Raw genomic sequence first — 18,938 nt, 5'->3', positions numbered from 1 at the left:
GGGGTTACATCGCATAGTCTTGGTCGAGCTTGACGAAATATGTAAATATGTTTTGTAAAATATTTTATGTTATATTTTATAAAATTTGTAAATATATCTTGTCAAGCTCTTGACCAACTAGCTCAGGAGGGGGGGGTGTCATGACCCCTATGACCCTCCCCCTAGATCCGCCATTGATGTTGCCAAGGAAATTAAAAGATATGTTTTGTCACCCAACATGGTCAACTAAGGCCTAGTTACCTCTAACTTGTCTTTAAGCTGAGCTGCAGGTGGAGATGTATAGTGAGCTGTTGATGAATAATCACTGAATTTTTAAAGACAATGAGAGGATGAGTGATTCTTCTTTTAATTCCAGATCAGCAATTGTCCAACTTGTTTGTACTGAAGGTGAAAATAAACTTGCAGTAAATTCCTTGACTGTCCCGAGACTTATTGTAAGTATAACTTATATCATCAAAGTTTTTTAATGACCAATGGTTTGTTTACCACCTTCTAGTATGAAAAGGTAAATAATTTTATGTGTATCTCTATTTCAGGCACTAACATTCTACTCAAGATATGCTTGTCTCACAAGAATCGAAGAGCCCGGCCGATCATTTGGTTCAACATTGCTAATAATTTTCTTCTCATTTGTGGTGTTCTATCTTGTACTTGGAATTTGTACGAAGAAATTCTTAATGGGTGCAACAGGAATTGAAGTGATACCTAATTTGGGATTCTGGATGGATCTTCCTAATCTTGTTAAAGTAAGTATATATTGGGATAAATTGATTTGTTTTAGATATTGGATATTATAAACATTGAATTTAATAAACTGAACAAACAGGTTTGTTTTAAAGTGGTTTAAACTGTATACATATAAAATTTACTATTATTCTTGTTTGTTTACATTTGTTATAAATTTTCGTTAACCCAATATCATAATTTTGAATGCTTGACCAAACTACACTATAATCTATATAGTTATCATCTTTCTCCTTATCCTACTCCCGTAAAGTCGGCGCGACAGGTTTTTGTCCTCTACATAACTCTATCATCCGTCATCTCATCACTCCCTTCAGGCAATCCATCCATCTCTTTCTAGGTCTACCTCTATCGGTCTATAATCTATATAGTGAGTTTATGAATTATAATTTTCAGGATGGGTGGGCGTTTATGATAAATGGGTTCAAGTTGCCAGCGCGCGGTGCGGGCCCTGTGACGTCACCCGACCCTAACAGCTACGACAGCATATAACATCAGAGGGAGGCCTTTGAAGGTCAACTTGTGCTCCTCGAATAGACAAAGTGCTTACCATGTGCTCACTCTGACTGTGGAATGGACTAAATCTCAAAAATCTTGCCGTTTACATTTTAAGTTATGTTTTTACAAGCTAGCGGTAGCGGAAAATCTAGCTTGTAATTTTTTTTTGGCTCATAACTAATGCAAAGTTATGGTAAGTGTTTATCTCATCTACTTTTGTTTTAAAAGCGTTTATCCAGTATTATTTGGAATCTGAATTTTAATAAAATTTACAAATATTTTACTGTTTTGGTAGTCTACAATTAATTATATTTTTATGCTATGTAATTTTCAAATTTCTAACGTCGTTAGAGTTATATTTCTAATTTATTATCTCTTTTAATTTCAAGTATGTTATTTACAAGTAAATTTGTGTAAATACATTGCTCCGTCACCATAAAGTAGCTTGTAAATAGCTGAGAGTAATCGAATATTAATTTATTTCACTGAAAATGCCTTTCTTCGCCTAAAGTTTTTATCGGTTAAACAGACAGTAGTAATAACGTTTATTTATGTTATAAGTAAATAAATATATAATGTTGAGTTGAGTGCATGGTACATAATAGATTTTCAACCAAATGCATAATAGCACATAGACTAGATTACCTCTTAGAATACATTAAAAAACATAATATTATCATAACATATAAGTTAACATAAAAATTCACTTATTTACATACATATATTAGGTTAATACCTAATATTTTTGAAGTAATGCTGTTTTTAAATAAAATAATTGAGACTCAAATGTCTTGATAAAAGGTGTTATTTTTTTTTGTATATAATACTTTCAAATCAAATGTTATCTTACACTTGACAGTTCACTTTTGTTGATACATACATTATTGCAAAAAAAAATTCTAATACGGAAAGTCATTTGAAAATAAGTCCCTCTTTTGTGAAAGGCCTAATTAGTCATGCTTTAATCCTTAGGAGCTCTTATTATTGTGCCAATTTATCGTAATTTGCATATAACTTGCACAGAATAACATGGAAGTTGAGTTTGATGACGTCATGAATTCGTAAATTACGTCACTTGACTTAAATGTTATCGGATGTGTTGATGGTAATAATAAATATTATTAGATATTTTTATAACTATTTATATGAATACATATCTTTTTGCTGATATTTCGACCGTCTGGACCAATTTACGTTATACTTTGTATCTCATGTCAAATGTCAAATGTCTCTATGTCAAATTTTCTTCCACATTTTGGTGTCTTATTTGATTCTTGTGCTTTAATTTTATCTTAAACACCTTATTTGAATACAAAATTCGTTTTGCAGAAATATCTCAATCTCAGTTTTGAATTTGGTGATTTTTTGAAAAATATTTCTTCTAGTGATTCTTAGAGATTGGGGTTATGAATGGCATATGTTTTTTAAATCTTGTATCTTCAAATAATAATTATTTAATATAATTTGCAAAGACAGCAATGGTGTTCGAAAGTCTTAAGTTGTTAAAGATATTGATATTTTTAAGATATAATAGGATTATTCCCAACCGTCACCCGCTCTGTCCCCACGCTAGAATAAAAAGTTTTATCGGTCTCACCATTTAGTCCCACTATAACCATTAAGATAAAAGCTGGAAACGTTATGAAATAAAATAAGTTTCAACAGTCCCCTCATTGCAAAAGGTGGGACGACTGAAACTTTTTATTCACATCTGTCTCTACGTAGGGACAGAGCGGGGTGACGGTTGGGAATAAGCCTAACAATAGATTAATTTTTATTCAAGATACTATTTTTTTTTTTAGAATAGTTTCAATAAATGTATTTTTCAATACATTAACATTTGCTTGATTTTGTTTAGTTTGAGGTTGTGAATTTTTTCAAGTCTAAAAAAAGATGTAAATTTTTTTATGTTTTTATTACCTCAAATAAGACGAACAAATTTCTATACTGATATTTATTGTCTAATATAAAATTCGCTCAAGTTTTTTTTATTTTTAATATATTAAAGTTGGTGTTATTTTGACAATGTTTAAATAAGAGAAGTGCACGAAAACATAAAATGCAATTTATAAGAACGGCTTTCTCCTAAAGGTTTTGTTGTAAAATAAATATCAATGAGGGATCCTACCCCTCATGTTTTTTTGCACGTGTTGTAATTATGTATAAGGAAATAGTTATAACTTTACCAAACATAATCGTGCATACTTACGTATATTTTGTATTCCCTATTTGTAAGACCACACATGTATATGTTTTTACTATGTTTGCTGAATAAATAAATAAAAAAAAAACAATTTTGCCAATGAGTTTATTTCTTGATGCATACTTAATTTACTTAATGATTTCTGGTATTTTTAATTATTACTAATCCAGTTCGAAACCCATCTGAAAGAAGTGTTATAAATATGTAAATTAAAAAGTAAATAATTATGTTAAAAACAATTATGAAACGAAAACGTTTAGAATAAACAAAAAATAATCACACGGTAAAATAAATAAAAGAAATAAATAATATTTATAATTTAAAAATGTACCTTAGGAGCATTTTCTGTGAGGCATTTAGTGAGTTTTGCAGCCCTCTCGCAACCTTCATCTCCGTCGCTGAATGTTTCTTCATTTACTGTGAGAAAAAAACATCAATTGGTAAAATTTTAAAGTAAGTCAATAAAAGGAAATTATTAATTAACTAGGTCTTGCTTGCGATTTCGCCCGCGTGTTTTTAAATATAGCCCATGTTACTGATAACGCAGTTTTTTAATGGTGAAAGAATTGAAATCAACCCAGTAGTTTTTGAGTTATTTTAATACGTACAAAATACAAATCTTTCATCTTTATAATATTAAGTATAGATGATACCTTTGCTGCATAATTCAAAAAGTTCCTTAGATTTCTCCAACTTGGCGGTGTCATCTGGATGCTTTTCTTGTGCGAGTTTGTATGCGTTCTCCTTTAAGAATATTCCTTTTTCGTCCATCTATAAAAGTGCACTCATTAACAAAAAGTTATTTCAAATCTGTACATTGTAAAGGAAGGAAGAAATAGCGTAAAAATAATGGAATGCTTTAATTTATGACACTTTAGGTATTGGTCTAGAACGACCGTACCGTAATAAACGCTTTTAGATTAGCAACTTAAATCTTGGCCCTTAAATGCATGACTTTTTCTTTTTAAATACCATAAATTAAAACGGGCAGTAAATCGAGCATAGATTATAGGAAAAATGAATAAAAAAGTGAGTTTTCTAAATAGTCTATTGTGTAAGGAATAAACATAATAATCGCTCAGCATTTAGTCCGCGTGGAATAAAAAAAAAAAGTAGCCTATGTGTTTTTCCAGACTATCCTCTACATCTATACCAAATTTCGTGAGCCCCTTAAGCCGTTTAGGTTACAAACTCTAACAAACATCCATCCATCTATTTAAACTTTCACATTTATAATATTAGTATGAAAAGTATGATAGAAATGTAATAATAGTCTGATGTTTAAATCAACATGCATTTAAGGGTTAAGTGGACGTCGTAGATGACAAGTAACTTACCCAAGTAGTTCTCCTATAAACGCAGGCTAAGAGGCAGCGTGCATTCTTGCTGTCGGGGAGTTCGTGTTTGTTGAGCATGGTCATCTCTTCAGCGGTTACGGGATGATCCTTGGTACATTCGACGCTTTGTTGCAAGAAGAATTCTTTCACTTCAGCTTCGGTACGGGCCTGGACACAATAAATGTGAATTTCGAAATAAAAATCCCACATTTTTAAATACTTTTTTTATTGAAGACCTGCGTTCAACTCCCTCTCATGTTATTGTAAACGTGTTGTTCATTATTCTTCTATCATAATTGTTACTTACTAAATTCATAGAATGAGGTAGTAGTATACATGGGTAGCGCGAATCAGTTTCCATTTGAGTTCATAGTGCACTACCACAGTATTCGATAGTTCACTATGGTTTTCTTTGGCTTTAGGGATTATTTCCAACCGTCACCACACTCTGTCCCCACGTGAGAATAAAAAGATTCACCCGTTCCACTTTTTAGTCCCACTATCACCAATAAGGAGACAGATGGAGCTGTTATGAAATAAAATAAGCTCCAACCGTCCACTCGTCGCAAAAGGTTTGACGAAAGAAACTATTCCCATGTTTGGACAGCGGGGTGACAGTTGGGTCTAATACGGCTTTAGTTAAAAGTCTCGGGTTTAGGGTAATATTCAAATGCAAAATATGTTAGTTATCGTAAAAGTTCTTACCAGAGCCCCACCAATAACACAGAGACACATAACCAGTTGCACAATAGACATGTTGATTGTTGTTTTACAAATCTGTACTCATCTGATTTTGGCAAGCTTTATATATGCATTTAGATATTATGACATCCTATCAAATAAAGTAACAATGCAATTACACCATTATTAATAAATGTTTGCCTATTATATTTTTTGTCTATTTGTCATTAGTATCTTTTGTGATTATAATCTGTGTAATAATATAAGATATGTTTAAATATCAATTTAGATGTTATCGGATGTAATTATCATTATAAATGATTCACAGCTTCCTAAAATACATAATGAGTTTAGAACAAAGTATATAAAGGTTTGAACATGACGTTCTCTTCCAATGTCTGTCTTTTGTCTGTAGTTAGGAGACCGGCAGGTACCAAATACAATTTGGATATTTTGCATCCATACATAACATTATCGATGGGACTGTACTGTTGTAAAACAATAATCAAGGGAGCTAGTAGTAAAAATAATAAAATAATGGTTATCAAAATGTGGCCCAATTTTATAATGGAATAACTTTCAAGTCGCATTTTAGTTTATTAAGGGTTTGTAGGAATATATTTCGAATTAATTTATATATGTATATTACAACTTGACCACTTTCTCGACGCCTTTGACTGTTGATTTATTACCTATAATAAATCTTTAATTGACAATTTAAGACCTTACTTTATTTTTAACTTTGTCACTAAAATTAGATACAAGATCAAGACGAAAAGCTATTGTTAAAGTCATGTAATTACTGACAATTTAAAACATCGCAAATGTACTGTTTTTCTTGTATTTTACAGACGTTAAAATTGCAGGTAATTTGTATTGTAGCTGATGCTTGACGTTAATTGCTATGTTAGAGAACTACGTAACCTATTGTTATATATTCAAACTAGATGCGATTTAATAATGCATTTAAAAGTGCCCAAGTTAATGTAATTTTAACATTGCCTTCTCTTTCTAATTTAAATTACTTAAAGACAGTTAGGACCTGCCCCACCAAATATTAAATTGTCTGATAACAATCGAACGTGTAAAATATGTGATGGAAATATTTTGTTCCCTTATCTGACAGTGACGTCATTTTTAAGCTATCTGAGCCTCTATCAGCCAGTGGTGGGACAGGCCATTAATAAAATAAATTAAATTTTTTTATCTAGATAAATATTTAATCTTTCGATACGTATTTAATCGTTTAACATAAAATCATTATCTCAAAATAAATAATACATGCTTAGAAGATATAATATCTACATATTAAGGGAAAAAGAAGATATCCGGGTTTTCTTTGTAAATACATTTCGTCACGTAGAAGGAAGCCTCGCAGACGTCTTTGTATGAATCAGCTGGAAAACAAAACTTTATTTAGAACTATCTGGAGAATTAAATCCTCGTCCGATGGTGCTAAGTGTAGGATAAAGTCAGGTAGATTGAATAATAAAACTTAACGTGAGTTCTCTCTGTCGGAAAAACAGTAAAAGTGTTATTATTCTGAAGAGAATGAGAGGGGTTTTATTATGTTCCATTTCAGCGGTAGAAAATAGAAAGAGATAGTTACATAGTCTGTAAGTCTGTAATTATTAGCGCTAAAGTAAAAATTGTCTAATGGGAACATGTTGGTAGTTGTTACAATAAAAAAATATTTGACCTCAATTTCGTCCTAAATGCCATTACATACCGACTTTTCTGCAAGCAGTTATCGCAGCCTTTGTAGGTTCTTTAATCTCATCTGGCAGAAGCATATCAGCTTGTTTGATTGCAGCTTCGTAATTCAGTTTTCCATTTTTCATCTGTAAATTTGGTTTAAAGATATAAGGTGATGTTAAAGCTTCTATGTAATATTTAAGTTATGAGTTACTAGCTTTCGTCCACGACTCCGTCCAGTGTAATTAAAAAAAAGCCTATTTGTTCTTCCAGACTATCCTCTACATCTATGCCAAACTTCATCGACATCCGTTCAGCAGTTTAGGCTACAAACTTTAACAAACATTTGTCCATCCATCTAAACTTTCGCATTTATAATATTAGTATGAGTATGATGTACATTTTTGGTTTGTGCATACCGTATTAGCCATTTTCATGATACATGCTACATAGCACATAACGTCTTTTTCTTCGATAAAAACTCCATCATTTAGTGGATCTATTTTTTCTAAAAAAAACAATTTTAATTTTTAAGCATTGTCACAATTTGCAAAAAAATCAAAACTACAAAATTAAACTAGTTAAAGTTACCATCCTCGACGTTATTTTTCGGTTGACAGGATTTCCTCATCATTTTACCCGTTGATTTTATCTGTTTCATTGTCATCTGGAAATGTTTAAATTAAATTTATAACATCACGTAAATATAGTTTTCCTCAATGTTTAAAAAAAAAACAACTAATGTATAAAATCTTGAATCTTTCTAGATGTCTAAAATGTAACATGCTATCAGATATTAAGCACGTTATAAAGCAAGTTTGTTTAAAAAAAATATTTGCTGTCTCTGTTTTAAAACGCAGAACAAAAATTAACCTAACTGGCAATACATAAAAATGTTTTGTTATTAAAACAAATTAAACTCACAGCTTCACAAATCGTTACAGTAACTAAAAATTTTACAAGCACAGTCAAAATGGACATGGCATCTAGTAATCTGAAGAAATAAAATTGATAATTCTTCCTTTATAAAGAGCTTAGTAATTAATAACTGAGTAACGCTTTACACCTTTGGAGCTAATGGTAACCATGACAACAGAACATGGTAGAGACATTTTAAATACAATTATATTACCAACTAGCCGTTTCTCGCGACTTAGTCTGTGGAATTAGTAAAAAATAAAAAATACAGCCTATGTTACTCACTGATAACGTAGCTTATTAATGTCGAAAGGATTTTTGAAGTCGGCCCAATAGTCTTGAGTTATTTAAATTTTTTTACTCTTTAACATTAGTATAAAAACCTGTAGTATCAGCATCAAATCAGAAATTGAGTTTCTTGCTTGTATTGTTTAGTGTAAAGAAATTGTATACCGACATCACTTTTAAAAAATATTGTTATGTTTAGTAGTTAAAATTAGATTTATTCATCTGCCGTAAATAGGATGTGACGAATTTTGTATATTAAAGTTTATTGTTTCACATTCATACTAATAACATTTTGAGTATCAGTAATGTTAATAAATATATTTTTGTATCTTGTGTGTGAAACAAATAAATTTTTAAACATTATATAATACATATTATTGTATTCAATAAAAATTATGGTCACCCTACAAATTATACGAAGTCATTGGCTCATGATTCTTAATAGATAGGTTATAGAGATAATGAACAACTTTCAGACATGTAGATTAGTTAAATGATTGGCAGATCTTAGATGAAGAACGAAAAAAAAACGCAGTGTTTTTTTACAGGCGGACTCGTAAAACTTTAATAAACGCAGTAAATCACAAATAGAAAATATAGTTTGTCCCACTTATAGACACGCTATAATATCGTAACATGTTCAAATGGTAATTTGCAGATTTTACAATTTCCTGATAATATTATATATTCTGATAATCATTCGATGTGTACCCTAGTTGTATGATTGTAGAATTAAAAAAGTATGTCTGCACCGCGCCAAATGGTCCAATTCTGCCTACCCCTCTGGGTTTTACGCGTGAGTTATGTTGTTGTTTAATATATCAATGTATGTATTAGGTTAATAATAAGGACTCAATCTTACAAGACAAGTAATCATAGGGCGTTCTTACTTCTTAACATGGGATTAATTTGTCATGTACGTGCACATTGTCTTGTCAGTTAGAATATTATTAATCAATCATTATTGAGAGGATAATTTTAAGAAAAATATATAAAATGAACTACGTTTAAAAGATATGTCTTTTATGGAATAGAAATTAAGCTTGCGGTGATATTTTGATCTGTAATTATGAATGTAGAGTGCATCTGTTTTATTATATTGTGTTCATGGATTACTTTCTGTGACTCGGTGAGTTTATTAATCGAACTTTAAAAATGCTAAAGAATTTATTTTTATTTGTCAAGCCTTTCTTCTTGGTCATTTGATTGTCGTTAATACATTTTTGTTAAAAAATATGTTTTTTCAATGTATCAAAATTTAAGGTTGATTTTTGACGAATTGTAGAAGTTTGTTTATGTTTAGATGACGAGACAACAGCTTAAGAATTCTGGCAAAATCATGAAAAAATCGTGCATGCCAAAGAATGACGTCACTGAAGGTATTACTTTTTTGGGCATCATTGGTAGATTTTCTGTTTATTTGAAATAGAAGAAATATACATAACTATGATGTGTGTTACAAGCGCTTTGCGAAATATATGATCGGTTAAATTTATACTAATGTTATAAAATAACTCAAAAATTACTGGACCGAGTTCAAAAATTAAAAAGCTAATTGATATGTGAGAAACATCGGCTATGTTTTTTTTTGTTATTTCTTAATTTCACGTCGCGAGCAACAGCTAGTAAGAAGTAATGTTAACTTTCAGAACAAGTCGGTGAAATAGAAAATGGAAAGTTTATTGAAGATCGTAATGTGATGTGCTACGTTGCCTGTGTTTACTCTATGTCACAAGTCGTAAGATTGTTTTAATGTTCTAAACTTCTAAAATAACTTATGTTTATTGTATCGTTTAATGTTTCTACAACAAGCGTTTATTTATTTATTTATTTATTTAAGTACAACCACAACATATATAATTTACACTTACAATGAGTTAGTTGACAATATCGTTTCTTATATATATGTAAATACTGGCGTACATAACATTTGCTAGTACTAATTTAATTAACAGTTATAGGTTTACATTTCGTTTAATTTGAACTTAAAAGTAGTACAAATTTATTTAATTAAGTAAATTAATTAAAGCTATTTAAAAATGTATTAAGTAAATTTAGGAATTAAGCTTATCATAAACAATTTTGACATTTTTCTTGAAAGAGTTAAAGTTCATACCAAATAGATCTAGCGTTGCGTGAAAAATACGAGGAAATTGTAGTGACATTGAATGGGTTATTAACAAGGTGACAAATAATCCAGCAATTATTACGTACATAATCCAGTATAACCTAATATTACAGATAAATATAAGTTATTGTTAGTAGGTATACTACTTTTTGACAGCTTTTTTTTAACTCTCGTAGGTCAAAAACAATAAACTGAATTACGATGCGGTTATTAAGCAAGTAGACGTAATGTTTCCGGCGGAAATGAGGGACGCCGTGAAGGCTGCTGCGGCTAATTGCAAAGATGTTGGTGAGTTGACAATGGCCTTTAGTTTCACACGAGGGTAGTACAGTAGTACAGTCCAGTAATGGTTCTTTAATGCATTTTTTGTTGCCTGGAGCAATTTATCGTACAGTGTCAAAATACAGGTACTTTGAAAACCAATCCATAAAAAATGTCACTGCTTTTATTGATGAAAAATAAAACAGAAAGAAGTATATGCTTTGTACAAGTGTTTCGGCAGTTCAATGTTACTGTCTACTAAAAGTGTCTTAGTGATTTTTTTTTTTAGGTAAGAAATACAAAGACATCTGTGAAGCCTCATACTGGACAGCCAAATGTATGTACGACTTTGATCCGAAGAATTTTGTTTTCCCTTAACAAAACTGTACGTGGTACAATGAAATAAATATTTACTAACAATATCACTTTGTTTTTTTTATTTTAAGAATGTAAAGGCGAGTATCCACAGTAAACGTGTAAGTTTATTGATTGTCATCTATCTTTGTCTTAATGTAAACTGGTATTGTAAAGAGGAAAGATTTGTATTTTTATATGCATAGAAATAACTTAAAAACTTCTGCGCCGATTTTAAAATTCTTTCACCATTAAAAAACTACGTTTTCACTGAGTAACTTTTTTTTATTTCACGCGGACGAAGTCAAGAGTAACGAGTAGTAATAAATAAAAACATACCTTAAATTTAAAGACTGACAAAAGTAAAGTTAATTTGTCATTTAATACAGACCTAAACGTTTAACAAGCATGTTATTAACTAACTTTAACAACCAGTTTCGTTAAACTGTGGGCGGTTTTCTGATTTTTTTTGTTAAATTTCGACACTATTTAAATAACTTGACATCCCGCCATTTTATCTTTTACGCTACTCAAAATGTTATCTGTAATTTTATATTAAAACTTTAATAAAAATTGTTTTAAATAATGTTACGGTTTACTTTAAATGTATTTTTAATTTTCAACATACTCGTAGCTACAGTTATTGGGGTAAGTACCTATTTTTTTGGTATTTGTAAAATTAAGATCTGAACAATTTTAATACATTCTTTTAAAAGGGTAAAAATAGCATAACATTACTGAAAAATTAGTTAGTGAATCATATGCACTTTCTAACAATTTAAATACCAAGGGGATATTAAATTTGAATAGTAAATACTGTTCTTGATCAAATAAATTGAATTCAAAACAATCATTTATTACAAATTTTCAATAGATGACAAGAGAACAATTAAAGAAGACTTTAACCGTTATGACAAATCAATGTATGCCGAAACACAGCGTTACAAATGGTACGTTGAAAAAATAAAATACCCAGTTTTTTTATGGAAAAACAACATATTTACAATATAATGATTGTTTTCAGAGAAAGTCGGTAAAATAGAACAGGGCGTATTCATAGCAGAACATAACGTTATGTGTTACATAGCTTGTGTTTATAAATTAATTCAAGTGGTAAGTTATTCATCCTTTTTAATTTTTATTAAAGTATACTTTCTCAACATTATAGATTGGTACAAAGAAATGAGTTTTATCTTAAACAATACAAATCATGTCAGTTTTATTGCAATTGGCGAATATTTGAATAAATTCCAGGTAAAGAACGAAAGATTAAACAAAGCGTCGATTACTAAACAAATAGATATTTTGTATCCTCAAGATCTCAAAGAGTCTGTGAAACGGAACGTCGCTAGTTGCGTGGAAATTCGTAAGTTTTTAAGGCTGTTTTGTACTTAAGAAATTCTCGTTAGCTAAAACCTCTTGACCTTAAGTAAAAAAATATTTATAACTAGCTGTTGCTCGCGACTTATCAGCGTGAAAATAAAAATAATTAAAACGTAGCCTATGTTATGAGTAACATTGTCCACTGAAGTAAAACCGTAGCTTTTTAATGATGAAATAATTTTTGATTTTGAGTTAAATAAATACATACCAAAATACAAATTTTAACTCTTTATAATATTAGTATAGATTTCTTATGTTTTTAATTACTTTCAGAATACAAATATGAGGATCCCTGCGAGGGTATATTTTACTCTACAAAATGTCTCTACGAAGCTGATCCGCCGAATTTTATATTCCCGTAAATTTCATGCTATTAGAATAAAAGTACGATATTAATTAATAAGTCTTTTATTTGAACAAATACACATGTAATTAAGTATTGCTTAAAACCGAAAACATTAATATATTTCGTTACAAATCTTATCTTACTAATATTATAAATGCGAAAGTTTAGATGGATGGAAGTTTGTTAGAGTTTGCAGCCTAAACTTCTGAACGGAACTCGATAAAATTTTGCATCGATGTAGAACATAGTCTGCAAGAACGCATAGACTACTTACTTTTGTTTTTTCACACGAAGGGAGTCGCGGGTGATAGGTAATAAAACATAATTATTTGCAAAGAGTTCATTCAACATAGTCTGGGTCAGTTCACTCCTATACATCCTAAGTTCTACCACATATGCGATCCATAGCTTTCCTCATCCATCGACTTCCTGTCGTTATAGCTGTCATCGACTATCCTAATCTGTCATTATAAAGTTGTCTTTATTTATTTTAATGTCACGTAATTAATAGTCATTTTTGCGAATAGGCGTATTCGCAACCCACTGTACTATTATTTGTCGGTAAAAAATATAAAATGTTCAGAAGTAAGAAACTTTAGGATATCCATTTTGATTTTTTTTTTAATAAATTTAATTCTGTAATTAATGTATTTACTTTTAAAATAGTGTTTTAAGGATCAGCAAGTCTTGGTTTAAAATACGAATTATTAGGAGCCAATTTCCTTTTCACTTCGTCTATTTCTGGTTTCCTTTAAGTAGCCTTCTACACCATAATATGTACTTTTTTATTTACTAGAATATTTATAACTAGCTGTTGTTCGTGACTTGTTCTACGTGAAATTTCAAAACATAACCTATCAGCGATAACTTAGTTTTCTAATGATGAAAAAAATATTAATATTTAAAATCCAGTAGTTTTTTTTTATAAATTTAACCAGTGTTTACCGACCACTTTATCTATACCCCTGTGAAAAAAATTGTGCGAGTGTCATAACTTATAATTTATTTTGCGAAGCTACTTTATAAATCTCTACGCATTTTTCCCGCCATTCAATTTTTACCAACTTCTAAAACATAAACCCATCGCAAACAAGTGACAATGTTTTTTCGGATTATTTACTTTATTTTATTGACACTAACTTTGGTACTGGCTGTAAGTATTCTTTAAGTTCTGTTAATTATAAAAAAAACTCTTACTTTATTTTCTTTTAATAATTTCAATTGTAAGTTGCAATATATTTAATTTAATGATCACTGAACGAATTCATTATGATGGATTTCACAGTGGAAAACTTCCATTAAGATTTTGAACAACAAAACACCAATATGTGTTTGTGTAATTTACTTTTTGTTATGTGATGTACGGTACTGATGTTTGTTTGAAAAAAACAACCAGTTAATTAACAGAATTAATGGCAACTTCATCTAACAATTACTTTATAATTAAAAGTATAATGAAAAATACAAGTTTCCAAATGCAATACTACTTAAATCAGCGGTATTCAACAAAAGGTTATTAAATATATCTTGATTTTATTTTTTATATCCGAAGTCAAAATCAAGTGTCAAAATACATTTCCCTTTGTCTAGATGACCAGGCAACAGCTGAAAAACTCTGGGAAACTGATAAAAAAGACATGTATGCCTAAAAACGATGTCACAGAAGGTATGATGTACTTTATTATCAATCTTGTTTTTGACGAAAGGAAATAATCTTACTAATGTCATAAATGCGAAAGCTTAGATGGATGGATCGCTGTTTGATAGAGATTGTAGCCTAAACGGCTGAACGGATCTCTGTGAAATTTACCATAGATGTAGAGGATGGCTTGGAAGAACACATAGTCTACCTGTTTTTGTTTTTTCTTATTCCAAGCGGACCGAGTCGCAGGTTAGTTTACGTATAAACTGTGAAGTACATTTCTTCCCAGTTTTAACGGGTCCTTCTCCATCTATCTTGATGGCTTACAAACATTTGTCTATTTTACGTTCATGTTTATTGTAAATAGATTTCTGACGAATGTGTAATTGTTATTGATTTGTTTTAGATCAAGTAGGTGAAATAGATCAAGGTAAATTTATCGAAGATAGAAATGTAATGTGTTACATCGCGTGTGTATATTCGATGGGACAAGCGGTAAGTACAATTTTTATTTACTCGATTGATGGAATAATGGTTGACTTTAACTTTATACGTCTTTATTACGCCTGATTTTGCAAAATTAACCTTGGTACAATAGTATAAAAGTCAATTTCATTTGCGATAATAATCTGCTTTGGTCTACGCTCCGGTCTGTGTGAAAAGACCCTTAGTTGATGTTACCTGAAATTTATTTCGTCTAATATTTCTTTTAAACAATAAATCTAGTAATTTATTATATTTCTTTAATTGGCTGTCAATAAATTATACTTGTATGCTCTACCAATAAACATTTAACGATGCAAGAATTTATTGAGGATAAATCTGAAGTTATTTCCTATACATCTGTGGGTCAGGGTCCAGATATAATTGGTATCGTTACAATAAAGATTACATTACCATACATTAAAACCTACAGATGGAAAATTAAATTTTATGGGCGAAAAATTTATTACATTTCCAGATATTAAAGATGTGTCTAGATTTTTTTAAGTTAGCCTCTGCCCGCGACTCTTTCCGCATCAAATTTAAATAAAATAAAAGCAAGAAGCCTATTTGTTCTTCCTGACTATCCTCTACATTTAAGCCAAATTTCATTGAAATCAGTTCAGCTGTTTAGTCTACAAACTCCTAATATACTCGTACATTTAGCCTTCCACCTAAACATTCGCATTTATAATATTAATAAGAAGTTAAATGTTATGTTGCCGGATAATTCAATGTATTATAATAAACTACCTATACTTAAAAAACTTTATTACGCAGGTTAAGAACAATAAGATAGTTTTCGACGCCATGATAAAGCAAGTCGACATGATGTTCCCGCCTGAAATGAAAGAACCATACAAAGCAGCTATTGAAAAATGCAAGGGAGTTGGTAAGTTCCCATCCTTTTCTCTTAAGAAAAGGGTGGAAAGGAAAAGGGACTAAAATTAGGCCTCCGGCACCACACTCATCAGACGAAACGCGGAATTGCTGCCACTTCAGGCCTCTTTTCTGTGTGGTCGTGGTATTTCTGGTGATGTTAAAGCGGGCTTTACCACTGTTTAATATAGCCTTATGTGTTCTTCCAGAATATCCTCTACATGTATACCAATTTTCATAGAAATCCGTTTAGCCGTTTAGACTACAAACTCTTAACAAACACCCATCCATCCATCTAAACATTCGCATTTATAATATTATTATGATATTTTATTTTAACTTAGTTATATGCAATTTCAGCAAAGAACTATAAAGACATCTGCGACGCATCTTATTGGACTGCAAAGTGCATATATGAAGCCGATCCTGCTAATTTTTTCTTCCCATAATAATTACATCAGTGACTATCAACAATTAAAAATAAATCTTTTAACTTAAAGTAAAATGTTTGCTTATTCGAAAATCTTTAAAAAATATTTTTTACAATTTGGTGGGATAGGCCCTTAGAGTCTTATTACTGACATGTAAAACTGGTTCTCCAAATTAGCCATGTTTATTGTTGGACCATAGTGCAGATCACCAGCTCCATATAGTTCCCCTTCGAGGGGCTCGGAACCTACCCTAAGTTAGGGTGACTAGGTCTTAGTCAACCACGCTGGTCCAGTATGGGTTTACTTCAGACATATCTGAATCATCACGATGTTTTCCTTGACTTTAATACTAAAGTGCACACTTGAAAGAAATTGGTAAAGTGGTCATTGAGGTCTAATTAACACACTCGTAACTACATATTTAAACTAGTAATTGGTTAATATTGTTTGTTTTAACTAGCACTGTGATGCTATTACCTTACAGTACTAAGTCATCATACTAATCAAACAGCCTTTAAATTGCCCAGATATGTCAACAAGAGATCAGTCTTCGTTATTCTGTAATGAAAGGATTTCTCGTCATGTGTTATCGATTATGTTTATTAATTCTCATATCGATTTTTACGTATCGAGTACAAGCAGTAAGTAATGATATTTTAAGTAAAAAATTGGATGAGATATTTAAAATCTCATATGATGGAAAAATCAGTGACCAAAATAAAATTATTAACTTTTTTTTGTAACGTTATTTTTTAATACACAACCGAAGCAGAAGCGTATGATGTAAATGTTTTATCTCATAACTTTATTCTCTTTTAGATGACTCGACAACAGTTAAAGAATTCATCTAAATTGTTGAAGAAAACATGCATGGCGAAGAATGACGTCACAGAAGGTAATCTCAATAAATGTTTTCGCTAATGTAGTATATTTTAAATTAATATTTTTCAGATTTAATCGGTAACATAGAGAAAGGAAAGTTTATCGAAGAAAGGAACGTTATGTGTTACATCGCATGTATTTATCAAATGACGCAAGTTGTAAGTCAATTTGTTTAATTTTTTACTTACTGTCTTAAGTATTTCTGCGTGTGATACTATTTTTTGTTTTATTAATAAGTAATTAATTTATTGGAAAATAAACATGATTAATACGTTTACAAGGGTTCGGAGTTGGATTAAGCAAAACGGCTTTAAGAATTTCTAATGAAGTGTTCGTATGATCCCGTGGGTAAAAAGATCCAATAGTGGCGTTCGTGTGATGGGTCGAATGGCTCAACAGGGCATAATATCCCATTGCAACAAGATATGCTATACGGAAAACAAGTTAAAATCGCTCTTCTATTTTTCATTCTTATTTTCACAGGTAAAAAATAATAAACTAAGCTACGAGGCTTCGATGAAGCAAGTGGATATAATGTACCCGCCGGAAATGAAGGCCTCAGTTAAGGTTTCCATTGAAAACTGTAAAGATATGTGTATGTATACATTTATGGTTATTTTTAATTAACTTTTAACCTCGATCCAGGATGCCTTTAACCAAGATTTTTTGCGAACAAGTGAAAAACAATTTGAAAGATTTAAATACTTTGTAATTTTACACCAAAAAAGCGTACCATTTATTAAATAAAATTTCAAAAATACAACTTTTGTAATTATAAACAAAGAATATGCATTTCAATTTTATTAACATAGGCGTAATAAAAACATTGTTAATACTTATTGCATGAGAACACATATGTTTTCCATTTTATGAAGTTTTTTTTGCTAGGACAGTAATAAACTTATTTTTTTTTACAGCAAAGAAATACGCAGATTTATGTGAAGCATCTTATTGGACTGCTAAATGCCTGTACGAGGATAATCCAAAAGATTTTATTTTTGCATAACTTTATAAATAAAATTGTCATAGTTACCTACCTATTTTATTATTTACTTATATGTAAGACTTACGCATTAATTTATACTTGACTACCCCGACTCTCTCCACGCAGGATTAAAAAAAAAACGACTTAGTTATCTAGTAGCCTATTTGATCTTCCAGACTATATTCTACACATATACCAAATTAGCTGTTCCCGACCGGCTCCATCCGCATTACATTTACATTTGTCAAATTATCAATAGCAAATGTCAAAATGACATGACATGACAAACCTTAACAATCTTGTTCCTTGATGTTGGCAGCAACTTATGGTCTCTTTCCCACATTAGGGTTTTTATCCAAAATATTTACCCCCTAAGTTTAATGGCGTGAAAATATGTAGCCTAAAGAATGAAGTATTGTAGGCCTTTTTTATTTAAAAAAGGATTATTTTAAAATATGTTTTAATTGCTGACATCTTAGGCAACAAAGAAGTGTGTGTTTACGCTTTATTATAATAGTATAGCTTTAATACAATTTCCATGTAGCAGTTTTCGAGTTACGTGCTAATAAACATGCCCTGGGTTTGAGTTTGGATAAATCGCATTTTTAATCTAAAAACTAAGATGACAATATACAGGAATTTAACCAAACACTTATTACAGCGTAAAGAATTATTCACATGAAAAACATGAAATATTTTTTTTTATAACATAAGATGGCAAACGAGCAAGCGGCCACCTAAACCACCGAAATGGAAAGCGACCGCTGCTCATAAACATCCGCAATTGCAGAAGGACATTT

The 18,938-nt window shown here is 30.6% G+C and overlaps 5 protein-coding genes across 5 annotated transcripts in view; 3 read left to right on the top strand and 2 right to left on the bottom strand.

The window, feature by feature from the left end:
• LOC106101549 (cation-dependent mannose-6-phosphate receptor-like) overlaps positions 1 to 1,512 on the top strand; it is a 3,060-nt gene extending 1,548 nt beyond the window's left edge. Inside the window, exons 3-5 of the mRNA XM_013280799.1 lie at positions 356 to 434; positions 537 to 746; positions 1,141 to 1,512. Coding sequence (XP_013136253.1) covers positions 356 to 434; positions 537 to 746; positions 1,141 to 1,236 — 385 coding nt within the window. The 3' untranslated portion in view covers positions 1,237 to 1,512. The remainder of the gene's footprint in view (positions 1 to 355; positions 435 to 536; positions 747 to 1,140) is intronic.
• A 1,779-nt stretch (positions 1,513 to 3,291) lies between these two features.
• Positions 3,292 to 5,565, bottom strand: LOC106101505 (general odorant-binding protein 19d-like). The gene is made up of 5 exons (XM_013280747.1): positions 5,488 to 5,565; positions 4,783 to 4,950; positions 4,099 to 4,216; positions 3,777 to 3,862; positions 3,292 to 3,627 (listed from the first exon to the last, which is right to left on the bottom strand). Exons 1-5 carry the CDS (start codon positions 5,536 to 5,538, stop codon positions 3,607 to 3,609), a joined length of 444 nt encoding a protein of 147 aa, XP_013136201.1. The 5' UTR covers positions 5,539 to 5,565; the 3' UTR covers positions 3,292 to 3,606.
• A 1,206-nt stretch (positions 5,566 to 6,771) lies between these two features.
• Positions 6,772 to 8,139, bottom strand: LOC106101529 (general odorant-binding protein 72-like). Its single transcript, XM_013280782.1, has 5 exons — positions 8,083 to 8,139; positions 7,750 to 7,825; positions 7,578 to 7,666; positions 7,193 to 7,304; positions 6,772 to 6,860 (listed from the first exon to the last, which is right to left on the bottom strand). The coding sequence occupies exons 1-5, from the start codon at positions 8,137 to 8,139 to the stop codon at positions 6,772 to 6,774; spliced, it is 423 nt and encodes a 140-aa protein (XP_013136236.1).
• Positions 8,140 to 9,667: 1,528 nt separating this feature from the next.
• On the top strand, positions 9,668 to 12,852 carry LOC106101524 (general odorant-binding protein 19a-like). The gene is made up of 4 exons (XM_013280777.1): positions 9,668 to 9,743; positions 12,132 to 12,220; positions 12,362 to 12,473; positions 12,764 to 12,852. The coding sequence occupies exons 1-4, from the start codon at positions 9,668 to 9,670 to the stop codon at positions 12,850 to 12,852; spliced, it is 366 nt and encodes a 121-aa protein (XP_013136231.1).
• Positions 12,853 to 14,426: 1,574 nt separating this feature from the next.
• LOC106101461 lies at positions 14,427 to 18,159 on the top strand. The gene is made up of 9 exons (XM_013280699.1): positions 14,427 to 14,502; positions 14,885 to 14,973; positions 15,742 to 15,853; positions 16,201 to 16,276; positions 16,702 to 16,735; positions 17,091 to 17,166; positions 17,223 to 17,311; positions 17,637 to 17,748; positions 18,071 to 18,159. Exons 1-9 carry the CDS (start codon positions 14,427 to 14,429, stop codon positions 18,157 to 18,159), a joined length of 753 nt encoding a protein of 250 aa, XP_013136153.1.
• The last annotated feature ends 779 nt before the right edge of the window (positions 18,160 to 18,938 follow it).

This window comes from Papilio polytes, unplaced genomic scaffold, assembly GCF_000836215.1.
Source record: "Papilio polytes unplaced genomic scaffold, Ppol_1.0 DF823980.1, whole genome shotgun sequence".
Lineage (NCBI taxonomy): Eukaryota > Metazoa > Arthropoda > Insecta > Lepidoptera > Papilionidae > Papilio > Papilio polytes.
The sequence above is the reverse complement of the archived record's forward strand: the minus strand, read 5'-3'. Positions and strand labels throughout refer to the sequence as shown.